Source organism: Liolophura sinensis, chromosome 6 (genome assembly GCF_032854445.1).
Source record: "Liolophura sinensis isolate JHLJ2023 chromosome 6, CUHK_Ljap_v2, whole genome shotgun sequence".
Taxonomy (NCBI): Eukaryota; Metazoa; Mollusca; class Polyplacophora; order Chitonida; family Chitonidae; genus Liolophura; species Liolophura sinensis.
The window spans coordinates 13154416-13180814 of NC_088300.1; the positions used below are offsets into that span (position 1 = coordinate 13154416).

Consider the following 26399-nt stretch of genomic DNA (forward strand, 5'->3'; position numbering starts at 1 on the left):
TTTCTGATTGTGACACCAACTATAGTACCAGGGATTCAAATTTTTATAACCTGAAACTCAAAATTGAGTTTTTACCTGGTCAAGATTGAGTTTATTTATATTTTAAACACTGACTAAAACCTGGTCTTGAGTTTAATTCCGCTTAAGTGACCGGTAATTTTTGTGAACATGAAAGTATATGTATGATTATTTCGGTGTGTGTGTGTGTATATATATATATATATATATATATATATATAAGAGGGGGAAAGTTGACTTTATTTGAGGTTCGCTTCTGATCATGATTTTATTGTTGGTACGTACATATAGTTTTACAGGTATATTATCCTGATGAGAAATATACTTTGTATAATAAAACAGTTGTAAATCATGGTGATGCATGTTCAGTTATGTTAACGGAAAGAAAGGAACTAACGAACATTATATCAAAGAAAATATGAAAAATATGAAGAATAGGCTTATCCTGCTCAGAGGTATATAATGAAACAGTTATAAACCATGCATGTTGAGTTGCTGTTATAAATATTAGAAGAAAGAAAGGAACTGACAAATAGTACATCAAAAATAAACATATACAGGCCTACAGACACATGAGACAAGGCTTATTCTGGTCAGAGGTATATACTGTCAAATGTTTATTAACACTGGAATTTATTTTCATGGATTTACTTCAAAGATGGATTCGCAAAAATCAATCATCGCATAATGAATCAAGGAAATACTGAAATCTCTTTAATTTTACGAGTTACAATATGGCCGAAATTACTCCAGCATGTCAAACAGGTATTGTCAAGAGTTGTCGTAATCATCTTTTGTTTCCTGCAGTGTCGCCAATGCTCGTGATCTGGATCAGAAATTAAAACAATGGAGGATTGATTATCACTATGTTAGAAGACATTCGCACCTACTGTGAGCAGTATTCAAAGAGCCTAAGAGCTGTGATTTGTTTTCGCACCGACCTTTGACTGGCTAGCGAGTACATGTAGGCCTACTTTTACTCAAGTGGCAAAGTGACCGGTCACCTTTCGAGCAATTCAACATGAAACATATAAATTCACGGAGCCAGTCATTTATGCAGTCAGGCATCAAAATTAGTTTTTGATTTAATCATCCTCTGTAGCTGGTCAGAAACTGCTAACATTGTGTAGCTGTCAAACGGGCATTGAGTTGTTGTATACAGTTCATAATTCGTTAAAAGCTCACTCATTAGTCCCCAGGAGACACACAGCCAATAGGATAGCGTGCATCAAAGCGACATTCATTGGAAGCCAGCATGTGTCATATCTACTTTTTTTCACGTTCGTGGCATACTAAAGATTGATGAAACTAAATACAAATGGACTCCAACTTAGTTTTATATCCATTAAACCTTATCACCATAGTTTGAATATATTTAAAGCCTAATTTTAATTTAATTACAGCCAATACACACAATTTGATCCCAATTTTCAGTTTTCACCTAAATTTTACCACCAAATACCGGGGTCTATAACTAACGTGTGCGAATCCCTGAGTACATGTCTAAATTTTGTGGACAGGTGTGTTTGTATATGTCTACATGTACCATAGTTATTGGTTAATACACATATACTTCCATTAAAAGTTAAAAGTGATTTTCTTATTTGCTATTCATAATTTTTGTGGTTATACAGCCGTGAGTCCATTCTCTTCATAATACGACATATACGTGAATCTGATGTTGACACAAATATGTTGACATAAATAAGTTAAAATAAAGACAGTTAAATACACAAATTTCCTCCAAGCAAGTGTGAATGTGTATCAAAGTGACTGACCAATGGAATGCTTGTATCTGTCAAATCTCAGACACATAGAGCAGAAGTACCAGGCTGAGGTGAAGGCTTTACAGTCTATAATTGATGAGGAGAGAGACGCTCACTCTCGTCAGCTAGAGAAGGTGCAAGACCAGATGGAGAAAAAAATAGAAACCTTGAAACAGAAAGAAGAGTCACTCAAGGAAGACCTTGGGGCTGCACAAAGGGTGGGTGAAAAATGCTAGGTTTTTAATCTTTCACCTTCAATTGTTACTGTCACTGTTTAGCTTCCATGAATTCCATGTATAAAGGGAAGCAACTCTATAGATAAGGATCTCAGCTAATAGTCCTCAAGCTTATTTGATATACGGTACATGTAGCTTACAAGATACAAACGGAAAAGAAAATGGGTGTTTTAACAAACATGGCACTATATTGTACATGTATGTGATATATCATGCTTGAATGGAATAGCCTATGTTATCATGGAAAAGCAACAATTTACAGCTGGCAAGTTTTCTGAAAACATTTTACCACACAAATCAATCTGTAACAGTGTTAAGATGTGCATTTAGAACATTGTAAACTCTTATTTAAAGGCGGTACATATACATGTATGTCGCAGTTATGTTTGTGATTTCTTTTTAGTGATATGAGTTATCATTTTTCAGACTACCCTAATTCTTCTAAAATTTTGGGACAAATATTAGTGGAGTTGAAAGTAGAATATTACATTTCATTACTGGCTGTTTGGAAGAGTAAAGATATGGGTATGTTGTTCATTAGATGGTCTAACCACGTGAGAAAAAACTCAATATACATGCTAGAATTACATATATATTGGCTGAAATGAGCAAACCATGTGTCCCAGGTTTGAATGAAATAAGCTAAAATGTACGACATTTTGTTGTAGGAAATAGAAAAACTGGAGAGGGATATAGGAGAGTTGATGGAGCAGCTGGATGAGTCCGAGACAGCTAACGAGAGACTTAGGAGAGATCTGCAGTCTGTAAGTGGAGGAACTTATCAGTCGAGATTGTATTGATATCTGTAAATCTTACCCAGTCATTTCCTTGTGTATGATTGACCTACATATATGTAATAATCCTCAGACTTCATTACTTTTTACTTTTCCATAAGTACAGATGTCAGTGTGAAATGCTGTATCTCAATCACAAACATTACCTGGCCAATAAGCATTGGTGCCTACCAGTCGGTCAGGAAGTATCCATGGAAACATTGACATATGTTGACTGTCAAAATCCGGATCTTCCTATGCCAGCAGCCTCATTACTTGTCACCAAGAATTTCAAAGTTTCTTCAATAAGACTCCTACCTGGCCAAAATTTGGACAAAATTTGCTCCTGTGCACGATAAATGGCCAGCTGGACTTTACACACTCATATACACAGAATTACATTCCAACAAAATGGAATGGAGCTGTGATTAAAGTTAGAACATCAATGCGCATTTGTCCATGCTAGTAAACAGTTTTTGAAAAAGTATATGAGAAAGACATCCTGTGACACATTCTTGCGTTATTCATTACCCACCCCATCCCTGGACGCTCCTCGAACTTCTGGTCTGAATCCCATATTCGTAAGAAAGTCAAGCTCCATTTTTCATTCTATTCTGAGGGGCCTCTATGGTTCAGTTGGGTAGCATGCTAGCGCAGCGTAATGACCCGGGAGCCTTTCACCAATGCGGTCGATGTGAGTTCAAGTAAAGCTCATGCTGGCTTCTTCTCCGGTCGTACGTGGGAAAGTGTACCAACAACCTGCAGATGGTCGTGGGTTTCCCCCGGGCTCTGCCCAGTTTCCTCCCACCATACTGCTGGCCGCTGTCATACAAGTGAAATATTCTTGAGTACGGCGTAAAACACCAATCAAATAAATAAATAAATCATTCTATGATGTTGATTTAGTTCAACAAGAGTTGATTCTGGTTTCAGTTATCAGAGGGGCAGTCTCCAGACGATGTACCTGGTTTTAGTCCGGCTACGCTCCAACAGCTACAGCAAGAAAACAAAGTGAGTATTGACTGAGATAATGCGGGATAAAGCTGTTATAAATTGTAAATGTTGGTAAAGACAGTCTATGATGACACAAGTAGGCTTATTTCCCAAAATGATGCTTTAAAGATGTATGTGATAAGGCCTGTATAGTCTTATGAGAAGGCAATCAGCGGATGTAATCAGTGTGGTTATATATTCTGATTTAGCTGCTGTCATTCTTTAAAAGGTATTGTTTCCTCGTAATATAATAGCTTTTACGTTACCATTTCCCTTTTTGTCTTCTCCTTGCAAAACCAAACACGGAAATCAATTCTACATTATTTAATGGTTGTTGATCTTCTTGTACCTGTTTTCATAACCTTAGGGGCTGAAGGACAAGTGTGATGAGCTGATGACAGAGGTAGAGAGGTTAAGACAGGAGTTAAAGACTGCCAGACGTGCCAGTGCGAGTCTAGTGGGGAGTGAGAGGGCCTCACCAAGCTCCAAGAGGAGGAGACAAGTGTCCATAGGTACACCAGTCAACTTCTGATGTTACATAGTTTTACATTTCTTAGATTTCGTATTTCGTTTTTTCAAATAACAGTTCTTGTTATGTACAACCATTCCATTGAATTTGGCTAGTGTAAAAACAGTGCATCAGTTCATTACAGTGATTTTTATCTAATTCCCATTCTCGGAATGACTATCAAATGAGTTTGTGGAAACGCACCATAAGTTTGAAACAGTTTTACACTCTCGGCCATTCATCATGCAAAGTTAGAGAAGGATAGGCACAAGAAAATGAAAACTCTATAGTGAACATTGTTCTGATGATTCTCTTTTGATCTGTACATTCTGGTTAAAGTTTCCTTTTTCCTGACTCTTTCCTCATTACCTGCATGTGCATGTAGTGAGAGATTTGCCTGTAAGTGGTTAGTAAGAGTTTGACTGACTGTTGTCAGAATACCTGACCAATGAGGAAGCAATGGATGAGGACGACGACTCATCATTCCTGCCATCAGCAACCAAAGGTAAAGCTTATTTTTGGGTGTGCTCACACTGTTCATCTGAAATACGGCTAAAATTGTCTCTTAATCGTTTAATTGCTTCATTCTTCATTTAGGCTTCATTCTTCATTTAGTCTTGAAACTTTAGCAATGGATGAAGTATACATTCCCGTTAATGTGTTGTCTTTATTGTTTGATTCAAGCATTATGCCCTATAAACTTGAAAAGGTTTGCCTGACTGACTTCACAAATCTCGCAGCTCTAAACCTCGGTGTACACACCTCTGTTTATTTTATTCAGTATGTAATTTTAAATTTTAACTTTGTGTCATATTTTAGATAATTTATTATATATATAAAGGTGAAATGTCAGGATTTCTGTCACGGATAAAAATGATATCTCACTGACTAAAGTTAGATATCACTTTTGTTTTTACACACCCCAACGCCATGGCGTCATGAAAAAATATTTTGCTTTATTACGTTCCGATTGAAGCTTGGCAGAATGACGCCATAATACAAGTTCAGTCAACGTAAACGTTTCTTATGTTGATCGCATGATTGTGAGAACCTGGCAGAACCAGGTTTTGTCAGAGATGGACTCTCCTGTAGCAAGAATCCCTCTGCATATATTTCCCTATTTCCCTGAAAGCTGACTGGATATCTGTGATAGAATCTGGTTGATGCAATTGTTTTCTCAGGACCAAACTTCTCGCTGTGGAAAACTGAGTTCATTTCCCAGAGGTCACACACCTTCTAGTAATTTTCCATCTGCATATTGGATCAGTCTTCCGTATCATTTCCTGTACACATATAATAGGCGATGCCACCCTCTCCACAGAACCTGACTCTCATCTGCTGGAGCTGGTGAAGGAGTTAGAGCAGCTGAAGAACAACTTTGAGCTGGAGAGGAGAGACATTGAGGAAGCCTTCAAAATGGAGATAGTGGAGATAGAGGAACGTCACGATAAGGACCGCAAGCAACTCCTCAGCTCATTCGCCCAGGAAAAGGTTAGGAAAGATACTGCATTACTGTTTCATTATAAGCTCATCGTCATGAAGTACACCGAGGTTCATGTATATTATTGAATGCGAGGGGAAACATGTCAGCTGTCCAGTCCTAACCCTTGTGATGTGTTTTATGGCTTCATTTGGGTAAATTACAGAAAACGACTGTTTTGGAAATAAACGTAATCTGCACCTTTTAGTTTGGTTTGACATGCAGAGGAATGTATGTGTTAATTTTTCTGTATATATCTTCATGTGTGTCTGACAGAAATGAAAACTTAAAATTAGCTTTACCTTATTTCCATTCACGCACATGGTAACTGATATTTCAAGAAACAGCATACATATATTTTCCAGTCCGTTTTGCCGAGGCTTGATTTTGTAATTCGTGTACGGTAAATGATCTAAAGTTTCCCACGTGAGTTTCTGTTGTTTATTTTCACACAGTATGAGTTGGAGGCATGATGACAGAGGAGAGTGATAGCCCCTCACCCTTTCATTACCCTGCGTGGCGCTTGGCAGTTCTGGCTGCTAATCCTCGCAATGTGGGGTCAAGTCACTGACAGTGAGGTGTACAGGCCTCTCGACTTGTAGACCTACATGTGCATCTCTAAACATTCCCATGAATGAAACTGAAGAAAGTATCAAGACAGGCATTGTCTGTTACAAACCTTTAAATTTCAAACAAGGAATGTACATGTACAATGAACTCTGCAGACGAACCGATTATTGGGGTTAGGCCTACATGGAAGTCACCTTGCACCATTATCTGGCACTCAGTTGTCTACTGAGAGCTGTCATTATGCAATGAATATGTGTACAAATGTATTTCATCTAAAAACGAATTTCACTGAGAACTATTTGTTATCAGCTTCCCGTGTCCATGTAATTCCAATATAGTACCGGTAGGTCCGTCTACATGCACATTTTGTTTTGTTACGATTGAAACTGCCCTCCTATTGCAGAAAAGTTACATTTTCTACGTTTTGAAATCGGGAACTCTCCAGAAACACAGAAAACATAGTTTCCAAAAACAACAACGATTGACTTTGATCCCTTTTCGGTAGCGCTATATCGAATCAGACAGGATTTGTCCATATAGCTGACAGCTTAGAAGTTGACACAAATCTGACTGGCTGTATATCATAATAAAGTACATGTTTTATGATTACCAGTATGCAAATGTTCCCATATACTTGTAATTGTAAGTTGACGCTCTAAATGCTGTTTGAGTCATCATCTGTTGGTAATTGGCAAGGAAATGATTTGCTGGGCGCTATGTTCTGTTATGGCTGTGTACATGAAAGGCTCTGTGTGCATATTAACAGATACTTGACATGCCACTCCACATGGGTAAAGGTACTGTGTGCTCATGCTCACGCTCCTCCATCTCCAGGAATTTTTTCCCTGAATTCCCTGTCATCATAAAATGGCGATCATAAAACAATCAAGATTCAGCTTCTATGAGGTAAACCTTTATGTACTAAATTCATTATGTATAAAACTAAGGAAAACATGAACTGTTCGTGGCAGGAACGTAGACTAACTGCAAAGTGAAGTGTGAGCTTATTACATTTGGGGACAGTCCACATAATTCCCTGACCACTCTCGATATTTTCCCGCGGTGTCCAGTTAGTAAAAACCACAATCAGCACCATGAATCCTGGGATACACTCTCTGAGTCCCAGGGCGACACTTAAGGTCATTTACTGTAAATTTGATAAAAAAAATATCGGGCAGGAGAGAGTAATCAGAGGAGCGGCATTTCTTCAAGGTGGCATCACCGATGCCTGCCCCTTGTTACGTGACTGTACTGTATCAACAACAACGTTCTTCAGGCCTAATATAGCTTAGTCATGTTGTGATTGGTTGAGTGCTTGTTATCCAGTCAGAATTTGCGTTACTAATTTGCGTGGCAGAACAAAATTGTGTTCAGCGTTATCTGCATGAAAAATCCGCGTAAAAAGGATCAAATTTCTGACCGTGGTGTGAAAAACAAATTCTCATGGTCGTGGCTGGAGAGATCTGTTATTGTTAGGGCAAAAGTAGGGGAAAACATCCAGGAAGTAGTAGAAAAGTTGGCAGATTTCATAGCCAAATGCGACGTGCCAGGGGGAAAAAAGCAGTGTAGTTACTGTAATGACGTAATCAGTTATGGATGGAGGTGATGTGCTGCACTGACAGAGCATGTCACTCAGAGCCAGAAACGTGAACACGGTGTCAATACGAACGACAAACTACTCCCAGGGTTCAGCCTTCAAACTTCAGCCTACAGCAACAACAACAACAACAACAACAACAACATGCAACATATAATTTAATTGTATAGACCATAAATTGGAATGGACAAAGATCAAACCTTTTGAACATAAATAGTAAGTAATCTGTTATCTTAGTATAAATGTAAATGCAATTTGGTTGCCTGTTAAATCTTGATTTCAGGTACATACATAACTTTATGTTGTCTAAATTGCAAAACTTGGGTCCTTAAAAGCTTAAATGCCTGGAACTTCTGGGGGCCGTCCCACTATCCCCGCCCAACTCCCCCCCCTCACACACACACACACATAGACACACACACCTGCACCCTCCAACAAGTTCCGTTCTGGATCCAGCTGGAGGCCGTTGTCCCCTTGACCCCAGCTGAATTTCCAACTCGTTCACATCCCTGTATGTTTAATTCAACTCTGTGGATTTGTAGGAAAAGATGAAAGAGGAGCTTACCTCTGCGCACCAGGAGAAGTTAGCTGAGCTGGAGCGAAGTCTACAGAATGAGTTTGCCACAGTAAAGCAGGACATGATTTTGAGACATGAGTCAGAGAAAAACTATATCCGTGTGAAGAATGAAGAGGAGAAAGAGGAGATGGCCAAGGGGTAAGAATATTAACATTTGACGCCCTGATCTGATTAGCACAGCTTGAGTTTTGCCATTCTAAGCGGAGCTTGATGTGATGGAATATTAAGACAAAACTTGTAGAGAGAGAACTAAGATTTGTAATTTTTGTCTGCATGGTGCCTTCTGCTTTGACTGAGGATCTCTGTTTGTATAATATTAGGAAGAGAGTCCCTCAGAAGGTGCCCCTGGTAGAATATTTGTACCTTTCTCTGCTCTCACATGGCTTGGCTGAGTCTTCAAGGTAAATTTTGACAAAACCTGCTTGGTGCACGATGGATAACTTCTTGCTGCATAACCTATACCATTTCATGTATAACCAGGTGTGTAGGGCAGCCAGCACATGGTGTACAGGTGTATAGGGCTGTCAGCACAAAGTGTACAGGTGAATAGGGCAGCCAGCACAAGGTGTACAGGGCAGTCAGCACAAGGTGTGCAGGGTTGTCAGCACAAGGTGTGCAGGGTTGTCAGCACAAGGTGTGCAGGGTTGTCAGCACCAAGTGCATAGGGTAGTCAGCTCCAAATGAACAGGGCAGGTAGTGTGCACCTTATGCACAGGTTAGTCAAGACCAAGTGAACAGGGCAGTCCCCAGCTCCAGGTGAAAAGGTTAGTCTGCACCAAGTGCTCAGGGTAGTCAAGACCAAATTAAGAGGGCAGTCAGCAGCACCAGGTGAACATGGTACTCTGCACCAGGTGTACAGGGTAGTGTGCACCAACTGTACAGGGTAGTCAAGACCAAACAAACAGGGCAGTCAGCAGCACCAGGTGAACAGGGTAGTCTGCACCAAGTGCTCAGGGTAGTCAAGACCAAATGAACAGGACAGTCAGCAGCAGCAGGTGGACAGGGTAGCCTGCACAAGGCAGTTAGCAGCAGCAGGTGAACAGGGTTGTCTGCAGCGGGAGCACAGGGTAGTCAGCAGCAGGAGCACAGGGTAGTCTGCACCAGTTGTACAGGATAGAACAATTTTTTGAAATGGCGATAAAATTCGAAAATATGCGAATGATTTTGGTGACGAATTTATTTACCAAAGAAAATGTAGAAACGCTATACACTAATTACCTGGTGAAGTTTTCCTAGTAGTTTTCAGGCATGAGAGTTTTCTGTGGTTTTATGTGTACATATATTTTCACTATTTTTCTGATGAAAACAATCCATTAACTTTTATTTCAAAGGGCTTCATTTCGGCAAAACAACAAGAACACAGTCACGGTGATTTTAATGGACTAAAATCTACAAAGAGGGTTCAGCATTCTTGGAAGTTACCCTAGATAATGCTTGAGAATCATTTTTGTTAACTAATGAATGAGAATCATGGCATTTTGGGGGATGCCTTTCATAGCCAAATCTAAAGAAAAACAATTAAATTAAACAAAAAGATTATTAAGGGAGATAAATATAGATAGTGTTAGATGTGTAAATGAAGTTACCTCCCTTGACATTTAACCCTTCCACCCTGGGACTACATTTACAAATTTATTTTGTAACAAATTTTTATGATTGAGGAAATTGCATTTTAATAGGACCCTACACAGGTAAATTGATAAAAGGTTTGATTTTTTTCAAAGAACGGAAACACTCTGCCATTATTTTAAGGGCAATAGCTCTAAATGTGGCATGGGATGTACTCCAGATATAGTTGGAAGAGATCAAACTGATTCTAGCAGCTTTACCAAGGCAGATAAAACGAATTACAGACGGAGACCACTAAGAGTCGTAGATACTGCTCCCATTCAGTCAGTTGAAGGTCACAAAGATTAAGTCAAGTATTTGAAAGTATTGACCTGACACAGATACGTGTACCTCCAATTGTTTTTTCTTGTTTTAAACATAACAAGCAAGGTGTTACAGATATTTGCTTAATTTGTTTTATTTAATCCAACAGTGAAATTTTAGGCTTTTTTGTGCATATACGTACAGGCCTACATGTACCCACCTGTGTGAAATTGTCAAACATTTTTATAGTATTGATCAAAGGAATGTTTGAAATCACTACCTGTTGTATGAGAATCATCACATTTGATTTGGTTTGTATGTATTATCACATTTGACTTCAGTTTCACACACACAAACATATAAATATATATATATATTTTTTTTATCATTTACCTATCATCATGTGATGTTGTCCTTCAGGATGCAGGCAGACAGAGAAATGAAAGAAACTCAAGTTGCAGTCATGGCTTCTGATAAGGTATGGTTGCTTATAAATTATTAAGCAATTAAAACATTACAATAGTTGCAGAATATTGTCTCATACACGTGTGCACAATGCAAGCTCAGTTTGGTAGTTTTTGAGAGGGCACACTCTTAAAACATGTCTAAGCCATTGTGCACTTTACATGGTATAAGTACAAATAGCATCTTCCAGCTTGTTTAGCTTCAACTTTGTCAGCTTGTCAACCACAACTTTGTCAGTTTGTCAGCTAATTTGACTGCCTTTGTACCTGTGAAACATTCCTGAGTATGTTCCAAAACAAGATTTAAACAAATAAAATACAAAACAGAATGGTACATGTAAGATATATATGGTGGTGTATAACTTCCATTGTGATTTCGTTTGACTTGTTCACCAAGTTTCTTTTTTGTAAAGATACATTTTTCTCCAAGCACGTGGCTAGTAATCAGTTAAATCTTATGTATAAAAATATATAACAACAGAATATAATATGATATATAATATTTGTGAGCTTTATAACTGGTTTGTTTGCAGTCTTCCTATGTAATAAAATGATGTACATGCACATCATTTTAACATTGTTGGCTGTCAGGTGAGTCTCAGTTATTAGCTCAGATTCTCATGGAGCTGAGTAAATTAAATAGTGAAGTCTGTGTAGTTCATCCCTACATGCAGTTTCTTACATTGTATGTTTTCAAGGGCAGGCGTAGGTCTTCAGTGAGTCAGTTTGCGGAGGATTTAGGGAGAGAGAAGGCTGTACTGCTGGACCGCTTTTTGAAGGAGAAGAGAGAGCTGGAAGAGGCCCATTCTCAGGAGAAAGCTGCTCTCTGTGAGTTCTTCTGGTCTTCTGGGCAGTGTATGGTGTGGAGTCGATGAAACTATTAAACCCTGTCCCACCATAATGCTGGCTGCCATCGTATAAGTGAAATATTCTTAAGGGGAAAACTTGAATCAAATGAATACATGCGATCAGATCTGGTTAACCTTTATTGTTGGATTGTGTCCACACCCTTTGTTCAGTCCAGTGTAATCACTTTCATTATTACTCAACCCAATGCCATGACTTCAAAAAGAAACATTTTGTTGTATGATGTTCTAATCCGAGCTTAGCAGAATGATGTCATCATACCAGTTTAGTCAACTTTAACATTTCTTACATCATGCAACAAGACACAACATCACGTCTAATGTCACACTATATACACAAGCAGAGATTCATACATGCGATTTGAGACTGGGTGTTCAGTGGTTAAATTGAGTTAAAAACTGAAACCTCTGGTTACAAAAACTCAGTTCTGTGTTTTTCTGGTACAAATACTCAAGTTTTTGGAGAAGCACTGAATTTCATGTGAAAATATAGGTGTAGCTTTGAGCAGTTTTTAACATCACATAAAGATGGCCCGACATGGGTTGAGTAAGTGGACTCAAATCTGTAGCTCCCCCAGCTGCAGTGTTCAAAGACAAACTGCCGTCACGGAAGTCTGTCACTGTCCTTATTTGAGACCAAGCATCCTTGTAGGACGAAATGCTAATCACATAATCATCTGTGTTCAGTAAACAGTATGGTCTGTCTGGCAGAATCAGGTTAATCTGGCTACCTCATTAAATCCATGTGTTGACCTTCATAACCCAGTAGAAGCACAGAGCCTTGTCTGCTAAGCAATTGCAGTGTGATGCTGTATGTAAGATTTAGGGATTCTTTGTGTCAAAAATTATTGACTACAGTGCAAAGAATAGAAAGCTGGGACATCAGTTGGTTATATATAGGGAGGAGGCAGCTGTTTGAATCAATTACTGCATGAATCTAGCCTACTGTGTGAATTTACTAGTTGTGATTTAAATTAGTTTAGTGATGGACTGGTGACAAATTGAAACTGATTTTTGTAGATCTTTAATTTTGTAATAACAGGCTTAAAAGGAAAGATTTTTGCTTAAAACCTACGTCATCAAATCTTCCCCAAAAGAGCCACCGTTTTATTATTATTTTTTTTTTTGATTGGTGCTTTATGCCGTACTCAAGAATATTTCACTTATACGACAGCAGCCAGCATTATGGTGGGTGGAAACCGGGGGAAACCCACGACCATCTGCAGGTTGCTGACAGACCTTCCCATGTACGGCCGGAGAGGAAGCCAGCATGAGCTGGACTTGAACTCACAGCGATCGCATTAGTGAGAGACTCCTGGGTCATTACGCTGCGCTAGCGCGCTAACCAACTGAGCCACGGAGGCCCCGCCACTGTTTTAAGTTGACATCAAGCTGTTCTCCCCAGCTTGAGGCTCCCACTTGAGCCCCTTGTTTAGGGGCCAGAAATGTACAGTTTGGGAAGTCCAATATTAAGCAAAAAGGTTTATCAGGTATAAGGATCACCAACCCAATAATTCCAAGGAAACTTTGGTACATAGAAAATGTATCCTTTTACTGATACATTGTTGCCATGTGAAAACCAGCAGTAGGGGCATTTTCAGATGCATTTTCCTAATCTATACAGAGAAGCTGATATTTCACCCTTGAACTTCGTGCAACACAGCGTGATCTTGGCCCCCCAGTTCCTGAAGTATGAGTGTTTTACCGGCAATGTAAAGGCCATTCAGTGATCTGAAGTGAGGATTTTGTAGTGCTGCTTTGAGGGTTCCTTTGATGATAATAAAAAAGTTATCCTTCTGATGAAGGGGGAATCTTTAACATCATAAACACTGCTTAATTAAGATGACAAAATTTGACAAGTAACAACTGAACATGCATGGTTTATAATTGTTTCATTATATATGTATACCTCTGGTCTGAGCAGGATAAGGCGTATCTTACGTCATGTTTGTTAGTTCCTTTCTCTTCTTTAATATAACAGCCAATAACTGAACATGCATCACCATGGTTTATAACATTTGTTATACAGTGTACATGTATATCTCTGATCAGGATAATATACTTGTAAAAGTAACTGTACCTATCAGCAATAAAACCATGATCAGAAATGAACCTCAAATGAAATTAAACTTTCTCTATCTCTCTCACTTTCACGTTCACAAAAGTACCACCGGTTAAAGTGGAATTAAACTTAATACCATGTTCTAGTGGATGTTTAAAATATAAATAAACTCAATCTGGACCAGAAAAAAAATTCTGTTTCGAGTCTCGGTTGTAAAAAATTGGAATTCTGTGAATCCCTGACAGGTCTCTGAAGGCTTTAGCTAAACACATTGCTTAAATTTGTTCAAATATACAAAATGCTGATATTGTCAAAAAATAAATAGTAGAATATTGCTCAGTGAAGGTTAAATATCATAAATATTTTACTTGTGAAAGATGGAAATTTTCACCTCACTCGAAAAGTATATGTGATAGTCAACCTTTATTGTGCAATATCCACTATTTATTTTACACTTGTAAGCTTGTCAACATTTTGTCTTAATTAAGGGCATGATGCTTCCCAGTTTGTTCTCTACAACAGACGGCAATCCTTGCTTCCCTACTCAGTTTGTCACGTCTATATCTACCTGGACGGTATTTTCATTTACCCTTGTTCTCCATGTGGCCTAACCTCAGTACTGTAAAGCAGGAGTGAACACGGGTCTGTTTAGTTTTATGCTATCTCCTTACTGAAGTGTTCATTTTTCATTTCAGTTCAAGAGGTAGAAGCTGAGAGGAAAGAGCTTGTACAGAAGTACGAGAAGCAGATAGCAGGTTTAGAGGCTGAGATAAAATCGGTACGGGAGCGACTGGAAGCAGCGAGGGATGCTCTTCTGGAGAGCAAAGCTCGTGGGCAAGAAGCTACACGGGATCTTACGCAGCAGGAGGGAGAGCTTCGGGAAAGATTGGGCAAGGAACTGCAAGAGCAACTGACACCAGAGATACGAAAACAACTGACACCAGAGATACGGAAACAACTGACACCAGAGATACGGAAACAACTGACACCAGAGATATGGAAACAACTGACACCAGAGATACGGAAACAACTGACACCAGAGATACAGAACCAACTGACCTCAGAACTGCGAGAAAAGATCAGACAGGAGGTCAAAGAAGAAAGTGAGGTAGCTATTAAAGTAAAAGAATGCTAAAATATGAAGTAAAGCTCATCGTACAGACAACTGCCAACTATGCGAAAAAATACTTTCAATATTTATTTAGATTTTTTTTGAAGAGTGTGGAAGGGCATTCAAATATTTGAATTCTATGGTGGACTTTATCAGCCATGCTCACAGTATCTCTGAACGTCACAACACCTTTTTTCTTGATGTTCACCAGACGGAAGAAATTTTTGGGAACATAATTTCAGTATAAGCTTTTAATCATAAGTGAAAAGAGTTATTTCAAGATTCAGTGTCGTGATTAGAGTTGGATAAACTTCCTGTGACGTCAGCGGTCCCAAACTGTGGTAGTATGGTCGATATAGCCCACCTTAGAATTCAAATGTTTCAATGCCTTTAACTCTTTTCACAAAAATCTAAAAAATAAATGAAAATATCACTGTGCATAGTTTTCAATGGTCTAGTTGGTGATGCCTACTTAGACTTTAGAGGTTTTTTCCTTTAAGATCATGAGGGTCGCCTTTATCTTTTCATTATCATAATTCTGTGAAAACAGTGAGCATCAGTGCACTAGCCATCTCTATTCTACTTGCTAGTAATACATGTTTTCAAATTCATCATCCCTGTAGTTCCCATGTCATAGATTCACTTTGACACCTTTATTGTTGGCCAGGAACTTTTCATGGCTTCATTAGTATATCATTTGTATCCATTACAGGAATTTAGGGTAATTTAAACACATACACTAAATTTGATTCAGGTGAATAATTTTTTTCAGCCTGAAAATTTAGTTTATTTACCTGTGAAGTGTTAAAATCAGTCTTTGACGTACTGAAGTCCTACTCATACATTAATCCATTGAACTCAGCTTTTAACTTTTGAATATGTCATTCATCTGTTAGAAATTCATGTACATGTATCAGTTGAACATATACATACCTGAGTTGTTGAATGATCATTGTCGTGTTGAAGCCTATTGGTGACTTGTTGAGATCCTTCATTGTTCTGTGGAAGCTTGTTACTGACCTACAGTGTACTTCTCCTTTCCTCAGGAGAATTTTGTGTCTCAGATTCTGAAGATGCAGACTGAATTTGACGAACAGAGGCATCTGATGGAAACCAAACAGAGGCAGACTGAGGAGGACCTGGCAAAGGTCAGACAGGTGGAGAGAGAGCTGAGAGAGATAAATGAGACCCTCAGGCAGTCCAATACACAGGTCAGTAACACGGTCCATGAAACCCTTAGGTAGACCAATACACATGTTAGTAACATTGTCTATGAAACCCTCTTGCAGACCCAATACAACAGCCAGTACCGCAGTTCATAAAACCCTCTTGCAGACCAATACAGGGGTTAGTAACACAGTCCATGAAACCCTCAGACAGGTCAGTAACACAGTCCCTGAAACCCTCAGAAAGTCCAATTAGACAGGTTAGTAACACAGTCCCTGAAACTCTCAGACAGTACAGTACACAGGTGAGTAACACAATCGATGAAACCTTCAGACAGTCCAGTACACAGGTCAGTAACACAGTCCATGAAACCCTCAGACAGTCCAATACACAGGTCACTAACACAGTCCATGAAACACTCATACAGGTCAGTAACACAGTCCCTGAAACCCTCAGTCCAATCAGACAGGTCATTAACACAGTTCATGAAACCCACAGACAGTCCAATCAGACAGGTCAGTAACACCGTCCATGAAATCCTCAGACAGACCAATCAGACAGGTCAGTAACACAGTCCCTGAAACCCTCAGACAGTCCAATCAGACAGGGCTGGACGTGTTAGAGATGTCAGACTCCTTAAGTCGGACTTGTTATAAGCATAATTGATGAATAAAAATGATGTTCGAACATGTTTAATCATGGAATTTATTTTCAACTTCAATTTGGCTTTAGGTCAGGAGGTTTTTCAGACATGATGATGAGGTCAGGTATTTTGCCAGGTTTTAGATTTGTAGATGTTAAGTACTGGCAGTGTACTGGGTGCCAGTGTGACGAGTGTGGTGGCAAATGTGGTATACTCCACCTTGAAATACTAATGTGGATTTTGACATTGATTATGTAGTTCAGCTACATCGACCTCTTCGTCTGTTATTGATACAGCTTATGACGGATTTGGCAAGGTTTAAAGACAATCTGGAAAATGAGAAGACGAAGTTGAGAAGAGAGCAAACTGAGTATAATCGGGAAAACATTGAGCTTGAGAGAGTGAGAAAAGAACTGGATCGTGTGAAAAGGACGCTGGAGCAGGAAAGAGCTGATGTAGCCAAAAGGGAGAGAACTCTGCATGAACAAAAGCGAGCTGAGCATACCTTGTATGAGGATAAAGTGGATGAGTACCAGAAAAACATGGAGCAGTTGATTGCTGACAGAGACCGAGCCTTACAGAGCAAGGCAAGAGGTGAAGAGCTACTAACAGCAGAAAAGGTGAGGAACGTGAAAACATTTTATTTGCTTCCAATGCTATATCTTGCCCATCCCTTTTAGCCTTGTGTCTTTTTTACACCTTCACAAGGTATTTACTTTAGCATTTCAAATATGGTTATCTGAACTTTAGGGTTTCATTATCACAGAAATAAGTATAGAATTGGTTTTGTTGGCCGTCTTGCATAGAAGAAGACTTCTCTGTTAATATTTACGTGAACATGCTGTACCATTGTTACCTGGTGAAGGGTGGTGGTATAGTGTAGGCACTCCGGTTTTTCACCACCAACTGACCTGGCCAACAGACTATTAAAGAGAACAGTCCTAGGAGAGGGTTCCACACTAGTTAAGTAAGAAATTAAACAAAAAACAAACAAAAAATACCTCACATCGAATTTCTTATTACAGATTTTAAGTGGAAGACCATTTGATCTTTTTATCAGTTTATCACAAGATTTTGTCTTCATTATACAGCATGGCTACCAGAAATTGCTGGAGGACAAGCAAAGTTTGGAGAGTCAGTTGAGGAGTTGTATGGAGGAGTTAAGCCGAGGCCAGACATAGCCATCAGCAGTTAGATGCCACACAAACCCAGGTATGTCACAATAAGAAATCACAGAACTTGTTTCGTAAGGAAAATTTACCTGTGCACTGTTCAGCTTAGGAGTTGTGCAGAAGAGGTAAGCCAGGCAGTTAGAGACGACTCAAACCCATGTACATGAATGTTACAACTAGAAATCACAGGTCATCTTTCAGAATGAAAATTTAAAAAATCATTGAAGGGGTTAAAAAAAAAAAAAAGCACACTCACTCTGAATTCCGAATTGGACAATTTTTTCTTATACATGTTTGTGCAGTAAGTTTCAAATATTTTGAGACCTCAACTTCAGACTAAATTATATATGTTTATCTCTAAAATTATTAGTCGTGTTTTTTTTTTTTTTGTTAATGTTAGGGTTTTTTTCAGTTTTCTTTTTTAATTTAAAAATTCATTGTATACAGTCACTAGTTAACACACATATATGTATGTATTTAGCTCTTCTATGTGGTGGTTTCCTGATACTGAGGAACTCCATGACAACATGGGCCTGGATTCTTCATCTGTCCAAAGATAATCATAACGACTATGTGAAACAAAGATCCTTATATTCACTGAGAAGTCATCACAAAATCATGAGTTTATATTGTCTTGTTCAAGTTATATGCCAATATGTTTACAGCATAGAAAATTTACTGTATTCTGAAAACCTTTTGTTCTGTCTGTAGCTTAGGGAAGCCATGGCAGCAGTGGAGAGAACCAAGGCTGAGCACGCCCAGGAGATTCAGTCCATCAGAGGAGGGAGTGAGGCACCTGCTACAGTGGAACAGCTTACCAGCCTTCAGTTAGCCTAACTGATTGCAGAGGAAAAAATGTGGAGCCTGGAAAATAAACTGCGAGAAGAGCAAAATCGAACCAAATTTTCGGTCCTCAGTAAGTAAAGGAAGTTGCAGCCATCTACATGTATGGCTCAGAATACATCAATGTATATTGAATTTCTAACACTGACCGGCCTGGATAGTAGAGCGTCTGCTTCGGGACCGGTAGATCCAGGATCAATCCTTAATCGAGTCACACCTAAGACTTTAAAAGAGGAAGTTGTAACTCCCTTGCTTGGCGTTCAGCATGAAGGGGATAGTGTAACGACTGGTTGACCCGTATCAGTATAATGGCTTCGGCGGGTCGTCTCAGTGAAGCAGCACTAGATAAAAGAGCGGTGGAAATCCGTCCTGCAACAAGGAGGCACATTACACGTACATGCACCCTAAGGATTCCTTCGTCGTCATATGACTGGAAAATTGTTGAGTACGACGTTAAACCCCAAGCACTCACTCACTCTAACACTGAAATATATATCTCACAACCAGTTCCGAAATACTGGCTCGCATGAAACTTAAACTCATGACCTCTGAACTTTCAACATATCCAAGCCAGATTGGAATAGCTCACTTGTTAGAGACCACCTACAATGTACATGAAGGTGAATGGTTAACCAATGGTTAGGTGACGGATGATGCGTGTTTAGCTCCATTCTTAGTCACAGACCCTGTTAAAAGAAGACTGTTAGAATCCTGGGCATTTCCTGTTTTTCACCACATGTTATACTTCACCACATGTTATACTTCACCACATGTTATACTTCACCACTGTTGTATACATAAACATGTAAGTGGATTAGTTTGGAGTTTGGCGCACAACGTGCGGATAAATAAACTCTTTCTTTCTTTCAGATGCTGAGATGATTCACAAACATCAAATGTCACAAGCTGAGATTGAAATTCAGCAGTTGTCACGACGATTGACCAATGCCCGGTCAGAGTTGGACGAGCAGGCAGAGAAACTCAGTAACCAGGTACATGCCGGCATGTTGTTATGTAATCAAATAATACGTCTTTAAGTAGAATAAGCCTTCTTTTGAATGTTGCGGAGGGTATAAAAATGAAACTTGAAAATCTGTTTTGTCGGAAATGTAAGCTATCCATTTAGATGACATTTAGATGATTGGAAAGCCTTAAAAAAACTGAAAAATCTTGAAAACATCAAAACACGACAAAAACACATGTGAAAGGTGCATTTTCATTTTTACGTGTACAGTAAAGTGGGTGTCTCCTGTAAAGGTGATGTTCTTGGAACAGCTGTTTGGCCCCTTTCTAGTCAGGTTGCAGGCTCAAAACCAGGTCTTGCTGTTTTTGCTGCAGGCTTTTGTAATTGTGAGGCCCATGTTTAATGTTACAAAGCAACATCAAGTGTATTTAACATGGTGATGTATCTGTTTACTGTATGTTGGCTTGGATGTAATGGCAGGCACAATGTTCTGACTTCTGGGCAATAACAGGACCCAGGAGGTTTGACAAGTAGTGGGGAAAGGCCTCTTCAGTCTCCGCCACTGGTAAACCTAACTGATGTCATGCATGTTAGTGAAGTATTCTTGAGTAAGGCATGAAACAAGAATCAGAGAGATAAATAAGAAGTAGCACTACGTCTTGTAGTCATGCTGTTTTCTCATTGCACACAGTCTTCAGTTCATGAGCACCAGTCCTAATCAGTTTCTGTTATCTTTTAGCTAAAGCCGGAAGGACATGGTGTTTTTGATTATGTTTCAGTATCAGAGGTCCATCAGAACGGATAAACTCCTGCGGGATCTGACAATGGAGAACGCCCAGCTAATGGAAGCCCTGCAGGTCACAGAGAAGAGACAGAAAGACGCAGAGGAGAAATACTACAAAATGGCTGAGAGATGCCAAGCCTGGCAAGATGTGACAACCCGCGTTGCCCGATCAGCCATAGTTAGGTGACATAGCATGCTCTGAAGTCAGTGTTAGATTTTCCTCTCGTGTAAGATAATGAATACGAGTGATTATCAGCATGTATTGATTATGTGTACCTGTATATCTCAAGTCAGTTTAGTTGAAGATAATGTTAATCTCTGTACAAGGTGCAGCAATCTGTCCAAATGTTAAGCTGTGGCATGTGCATTGACGGTGATATTGGAAAAAGTGTTACATTTAATTTGAAATTGAATATTGCATCAGCATTATGTGCCTTATATATGTGTTTGTAGTGAGAGATTGATCATAGGATATGACATCTTCCATGGAACATATACATGCAGAACAAGACATCTTCCATGGAACATATACATGCAGAGCAAGACATCTTCCATGGAACATATACATGCAGAACAAGACGTCTTCCATGGAACATATACATGCAGAACAAGACATCTTCCATGGAACATATACATGCAGAACAAAACATCTTCCATGGAACATATACATGCAGAACAAGACATCTTCCATGGAACATATACATGCAGAACAAGACGTCTTCCATGGAACATATACATGCAGAACAAGACATCTTCCATGGAACATATACATGTAGAACAAGACATCTTCCATGGAACACACAGAACAAGACCTCTTCCATGGAATACATAGTACAAGACATCTTCCATTGGACACTTACACTAGAACGAGACATCTTCCATCGGGCACATAGAACAAGGCCTTTCCCATGGGACACACAGAGCAGTACAGCCATGGGGTGATAAGTGTTTATCAGTGCATTATATCATTATATACTTGTCCTCATTCTGTGATATTAGGGCGTTAGGGGATTATGCATGTAGTTACATCATTATAAATACTGGAATGTTTGTCTATATTTATAGAGACCTGTGTCTAGTACATTATGGTCAATGTTCAATGATCATTACAATGCTCCAAAATGAGAAAAAAAAAGTATATTTTACGACTCAAAGTTAAAAAATAAATTTATCTTACATGTGTATGTTACTATCATAATTTGAAATGTGCAATATATTTATTTTTTTAATGTAAGAAGATTCCCCAGTGCATTCCTATCTCGGTTGTATTTTTTTTTTTCGAAATTTTTTGATGTAATGTTTATTTATTATATGTACAGTTACATTGTTATTTTTTAAGTGCAGTTATACATGATAACCAGATAGTGACTGATATTTGAAGTATTCCACTGTATGTTGTCAGAAAGACACTGTCATGTTTTGCAAATTCATATCCAGCCTAAATTTCATCTGAAATTGTTTTACGTAAACTATGTACAATGTTTGCAAAACTTCATACAAACATACATTTTGTGTAACGTTTGTCATAAATGCTGTCACATACATACATATGCAGACGTTTTTACGACAAAAGAAAAACGAAGTTGAATGTTTGTGACTGTAACTCCAGTGTCCTTCCTTTCTATGATACTTTTTTGCAGCTTCATTGTTTGGTGACTGTTCTTTTATCTGTCTCAGAAGTGGCGTGTTAAGTTTTATGATAGTCGCCTTACATTATTTTACTGTCGCAGTGTACCATGACCAATTTAGTGCTTATTTGTTCATTTTGGCCTCTCAGGAATAGACCATGATATTTGTCTGCAATCTTAAAGATTCGCTAGTTTTTATCTTATCATTTGCTGTAAGTCCAAGGTTATTGTCATATCTGACCCTATTAAGCCGTATGTCCGCATAAATGATAGGAGTACAGTGTAAATTAGCAAAACCATCATCTACGTGGTGATAATGAACTATCTCCACAATATACCCATTATATTGTTTTTACATTTCACATTTCACCGAATTATCTGTTTAGTTTATTGATAATATTTTTTCACCGTTTCATATTATTTTAAATATCTTTAAATGCAACAATGTGTTGAAACTGTTTCTTACAGCTGTGTGCCATTTTCCATCTTATAAGCTTACATTTACTGATAATCATTTTTTCACTGACAGTTTTCTTTATATGTATGATTATATAGTATTTACCTTGCGGATGAGTTTGTTTCTGGTGGTTTTAATACGTCCTTAAGTTTTATTTTGTTGCTTTATATTTATATGGAATAAACAGTTTAAGAATTTATTTCTCCTTTGAATTCGTTATCTTTGGTCCAGTGGGCGGTATTCCATGAATACCAGAATTATATATTTTATTTATTACATATACATGTATTTGTATTAAATGGGCCTCCGTGTTTGAGGTGCGGCGCAGTGACCAAGGAGTCTCTCACCCATGCAGTAGCGGTAAGTTCAAGTCCAGCTGTACATGGGAAGGTCTCCTGCATATGGTCGTAGGTATCCCCGGTTTCCTACCACCATAGTCCTGGCCGCCGTCGTATGAGTGAAGTATTCTTGAGTACGGCCTAAAACACCAATCAAATAAATAAGCAGATGTTTGTAGTAAACATTAACCTGGAAACATGTTGGCTAGCTGGTTGAAGGTGTTATATAAACTGTGTAATGAGAGTTACTGGAAATGCCATCGTGTGGTTCAGGGGCGGGTTTAATACACGCTATTAACGTGAGGTGATTCAATTGTCATACCCCCCGACATGAACATAAATGACGTCGAGTATCAAGTGAAGAAATCTTGAGTACGATGTAAAGCGACAGTTAAAAATAAATAAGATTCTCGGAAGCCATTAAATGCGGAAACTGATGGCGTGGTGAAAATCTGCTGATTGTCATAAACTAACTTCTCTCGGTCACATTGTGGGACCTCGGTCACAGTGTTGGCTGTCACTGGTGGAATCACGTGTTCAGATCAGGTGCCGCCTGACCTTTTGAGGTGACTTATGGTGGTTTTGTTTCCTATGGGCTTTACCTGTTGTCCTACATGTACTTCCACAACCAGGCTTGGGTAAATGTAATAAAATATTATTACGTATTGTGTGAAACACGAATTATATACAGTATTAAGCTTGAATGGTGTTGCGATTTCGCATGGAACGAATAGAAAGAGCAATAGGGCTTGGTAATAAACAGACTCCTGTTTGGGCAAATTGTATGACTTACGTGTGTACCACGAACTGTAATTCCCGTTATCCATTAACCTGGCCCTATATTGCTTAAGAAATTAATGCAGAACATTCAGTAACACACCCTGGTCAAATATATACTAAATTTCTCAGAGATGCACTGAATTCTACTGACTAAAGGCTATGCGTAAGGCCTAGAGAACCTTGAAAACTCATGCCTGCAGAACAAGGCGTATAGAAGATTTAACATAACTAGTGATTGCATATAGCCCCGAGGCTGATCGAAAGAGCCTTGGAGATTTATTAGCTCATTGACAATGCCTTCTGTCTCTTGAGTAGCACGACCTTACTATAATTTGTCACATTCAGCTAGAATGTATTTTGATGTGAGAGAAGAGGGAAGCTTCGATGGATCTGATTGATCTCAAATCTCTGTCTGCTTTAGGTCATAACGGTTCGCTTGAGAAGAGTCGCGGTTAATTCCTGATTTTTATCTGTCCTCTTTAGTTGATTGTTTGAAGAGCAGAAATCATTGAAGTGGTTATAAATCATTGATGTTTAATGGTCCCAGGTATCCCGCCATGTAAGTGCAAGCTGTACCTATCCCTTTGATCTTAGGCGACTGACATCCTGCTACCAGTAGTATAGTGTTTCCTTTGATATCACTGGACAGCTCAGCTGGAATCTCTTATTGTAAGCAACCCTATTCCATTTATCAAAAACTTTCTTCTCTCTACGATCATTCTAATACATATATGTTAGGCCAATGACATCTCTCTTGATGAGGTTAGTATACATTTATCCATTCCGGCATTTTTATCACTCCAGAAACACCAGAAACCCTAAATGCACAAAGTGGCGTTTTTTTACTTCACAAATATGCTCTCGATGTGTATTCCTTTAAAAGATAAACGGTAAATAAGCCTTTGGTCCGCTCTTCAAACGCTGATGATTTGGGTGTATTGACTTTTCGAGCCATTCTACTTCCTAAAACATTTTTAAACTCACTGGGTACATCTTTATGTCATTGACCTTTCGGGGATTTCAAGCCGCAAAGTTCGACAGCCTCTGGCGTGTCGCTGCTGATTTTCTGTGTGGTGCATCAGGTTGCACTTCCCTGGCCGAATGGTATGGAGTGCTATGCATTTGGGACCGTGCACTTATCTTTGATTCCATTAACTCTGAACCAGCACGGTACAACGCATATCCATAGCCACACCCTGTGGTTTCCTCCCACCTTAATGCTGACCGCCGTCGTACAAGTGAAATATTCTTGAAAACAGCGTAAGACACGAATCACTTAAATGAATAAAATCATAGGCACACATACACCTTGTGTTTCTTTGTGATGCAGTAGTCTGTCAAACTACCATAAATATTGTGATTATACGGCAGTTTGTGGTATATGGTTAATAACTGCAAATGAAAACAAACGGTAAGTTTAACCAGATTATATATTAGACGGCACGTGTATTGATTTATTTGAATGATTAATTTATTTGATTGGCGTTTTACGCGGTACTTAAGAATATTTCAATTATATGACGGCCGCCAACATTTTGGTGGGAAGAAACCGGGCGGAGCCCGGGAGAAACCCACGGCCATCCGCAGGTTGCTGACAGACCTTTTCCACGTGTACTGAATGGAATTATTCTGAATCCAGTAAGACAGAAACCCTCATTACACAAAGAGTCTTGGCCTCTTAAATTCATACAAGCATTTTACTTTTGGTTAAAGATGTAAAGAGCTGTTTTGGTAGAACGACGATGTCCTTGGTACGCACGTAAGATCAGTAATCATGTACGCGTAACATACATATAATCTGAACGTATATGACGTCACAATTAGTGACATTGACCTAATAAAAGAAACAAGTGAGATAATCAATATCAGCACAAAGTTAAAACAACAAAACCAGAAAACATGGAGTTTTCCGCATAGATCCTGCTTCTCAGTAAACTTTAATTACTTTTATGAATTATAATTATCACCATAGACATAATATTCATCGATTGTCACTGACATTTCCAAATAGCTTCAAAATATCGTTCTACTTTATTGTAACAATTTGTATAAATACATGTACTCAAGCTTAAGTCTATATCACAGATTTCAAACTGAACAAGTGTTTGGATCATACCATAACATCTCAATATACGATATAAAATATACATAATGAGTGATTGGATAAAACGATTTGATTTAGTTATTATCTCAGTCATATTAGTATAAAAATACGATGATCTATCTGCTCTTTGAATCCGTCTATTAATTGGGCTGTTCAATTATTTCCCAAATTTTTAATCATGGCAGCTACTTCTTCTGCTGTCATTTTCAACACGCTGTAACACATCAGTTAATTTTTTCATTGACAGATCATCACCAGTGAATTATAAATGACCGGTAGCTCCTGGTAAATTATTCTTTTCTTGAAGATCGTGTCCCGTCGACCATATGTCAGCTATTTTTTGCTTGAAGATTGTCGCCGATAGACGATAGGTCAGCTACTATTTGCTGACAGTTAGTCTCCGATAGGCTCCTCCCCGGCACATGTAGACATTAGATCAAATATTCTTTACTGGCAAGCCGTCTCTGATACAGACATGAGGTTATCTGTGTGCCGGCAGATCGTCACCGGTAAATATTATGTCAGCTATTATTTGCGGGAAGATCGTCTCCTGTAGATAAAAGGTACACCACTCGCGCTGGCAGACCGTCTCTGGTAGATATAACGTCAGGTATCCTTTGTTGGCA

General features: G+C 38.8%; 2 protein-coding genes across 2 annotated transcripts in view; both read left to right on the forward strand.

The window, feature by feature from the left end:
• Positions 1–18709, forward strand: part of LOC135466908 (ninein-like protein) — a 34142-nt gene extending 15433 nt beyond the window's left edge. Inside the window, exons 11-24 of the mRNA XM_064744660.1 lie at positions 1828–2002; positions 2689–2784; positions 3727–3804; positions 4154–4298; positions 4731–4799; positions 5616–5785; positions 8484–8656; positions 10811–10868; positions 11553–11682; positions 14478–14890; positions 15940–16104; positions 17000–17323; positions 17795–17915; positions 18587–18709. Coding sequence (XP_064600730.1) covers positions 1828–2002; positions 2689–2784; positions 3727–3804; positions 4154–4298; positions 4731–4799; positions 5616–5785; positions 8484–8656; positions 10811–10868; positions 11553–11682; positions 14478–14890; positions 15940–16104; positions 17000–17323; positions 17795–17884 — 2086 coding nt within the window. The 3' untranslated portion in view covers positions 17885–17915; positions 18587–18709. The remainder of the gene's footprint in view (positions 1–1827; positions 2003–2688; positions 2785–3726; positions 3805–4153; positions 4299–4730; positions 4800–5615; positions 5786–8483; positions 8657–10810; positions 10869–11552; positions 11683–14477; positions 14891–15939; positions 16105–16999; positions 17324–17794; positions 17916–18586) is intronic.
• A 20-nt stretch (positions 18710–18729) lies between these two features.
• On the forward strand, positions 18730–22678 carry LOC135468763 (ninein-like protein). The gene is made up of 3 exons (XM_064747177.1): positions 18730–18791; positions 19589–19710; positions 20462–22678. The coding sequence occupies exons 1-3, from the start codon at positions 18731–18733 to the stop codon at positions 20651–20653; spliced, it is 375 nt and encodes a 124-aa protein (XP_064603247.1). The 5' UTR covers position 18730; the 3' UTR covers positions 20654–22678.
• Positions 22679–26399: the final 3721 nt, after the last annotated feature.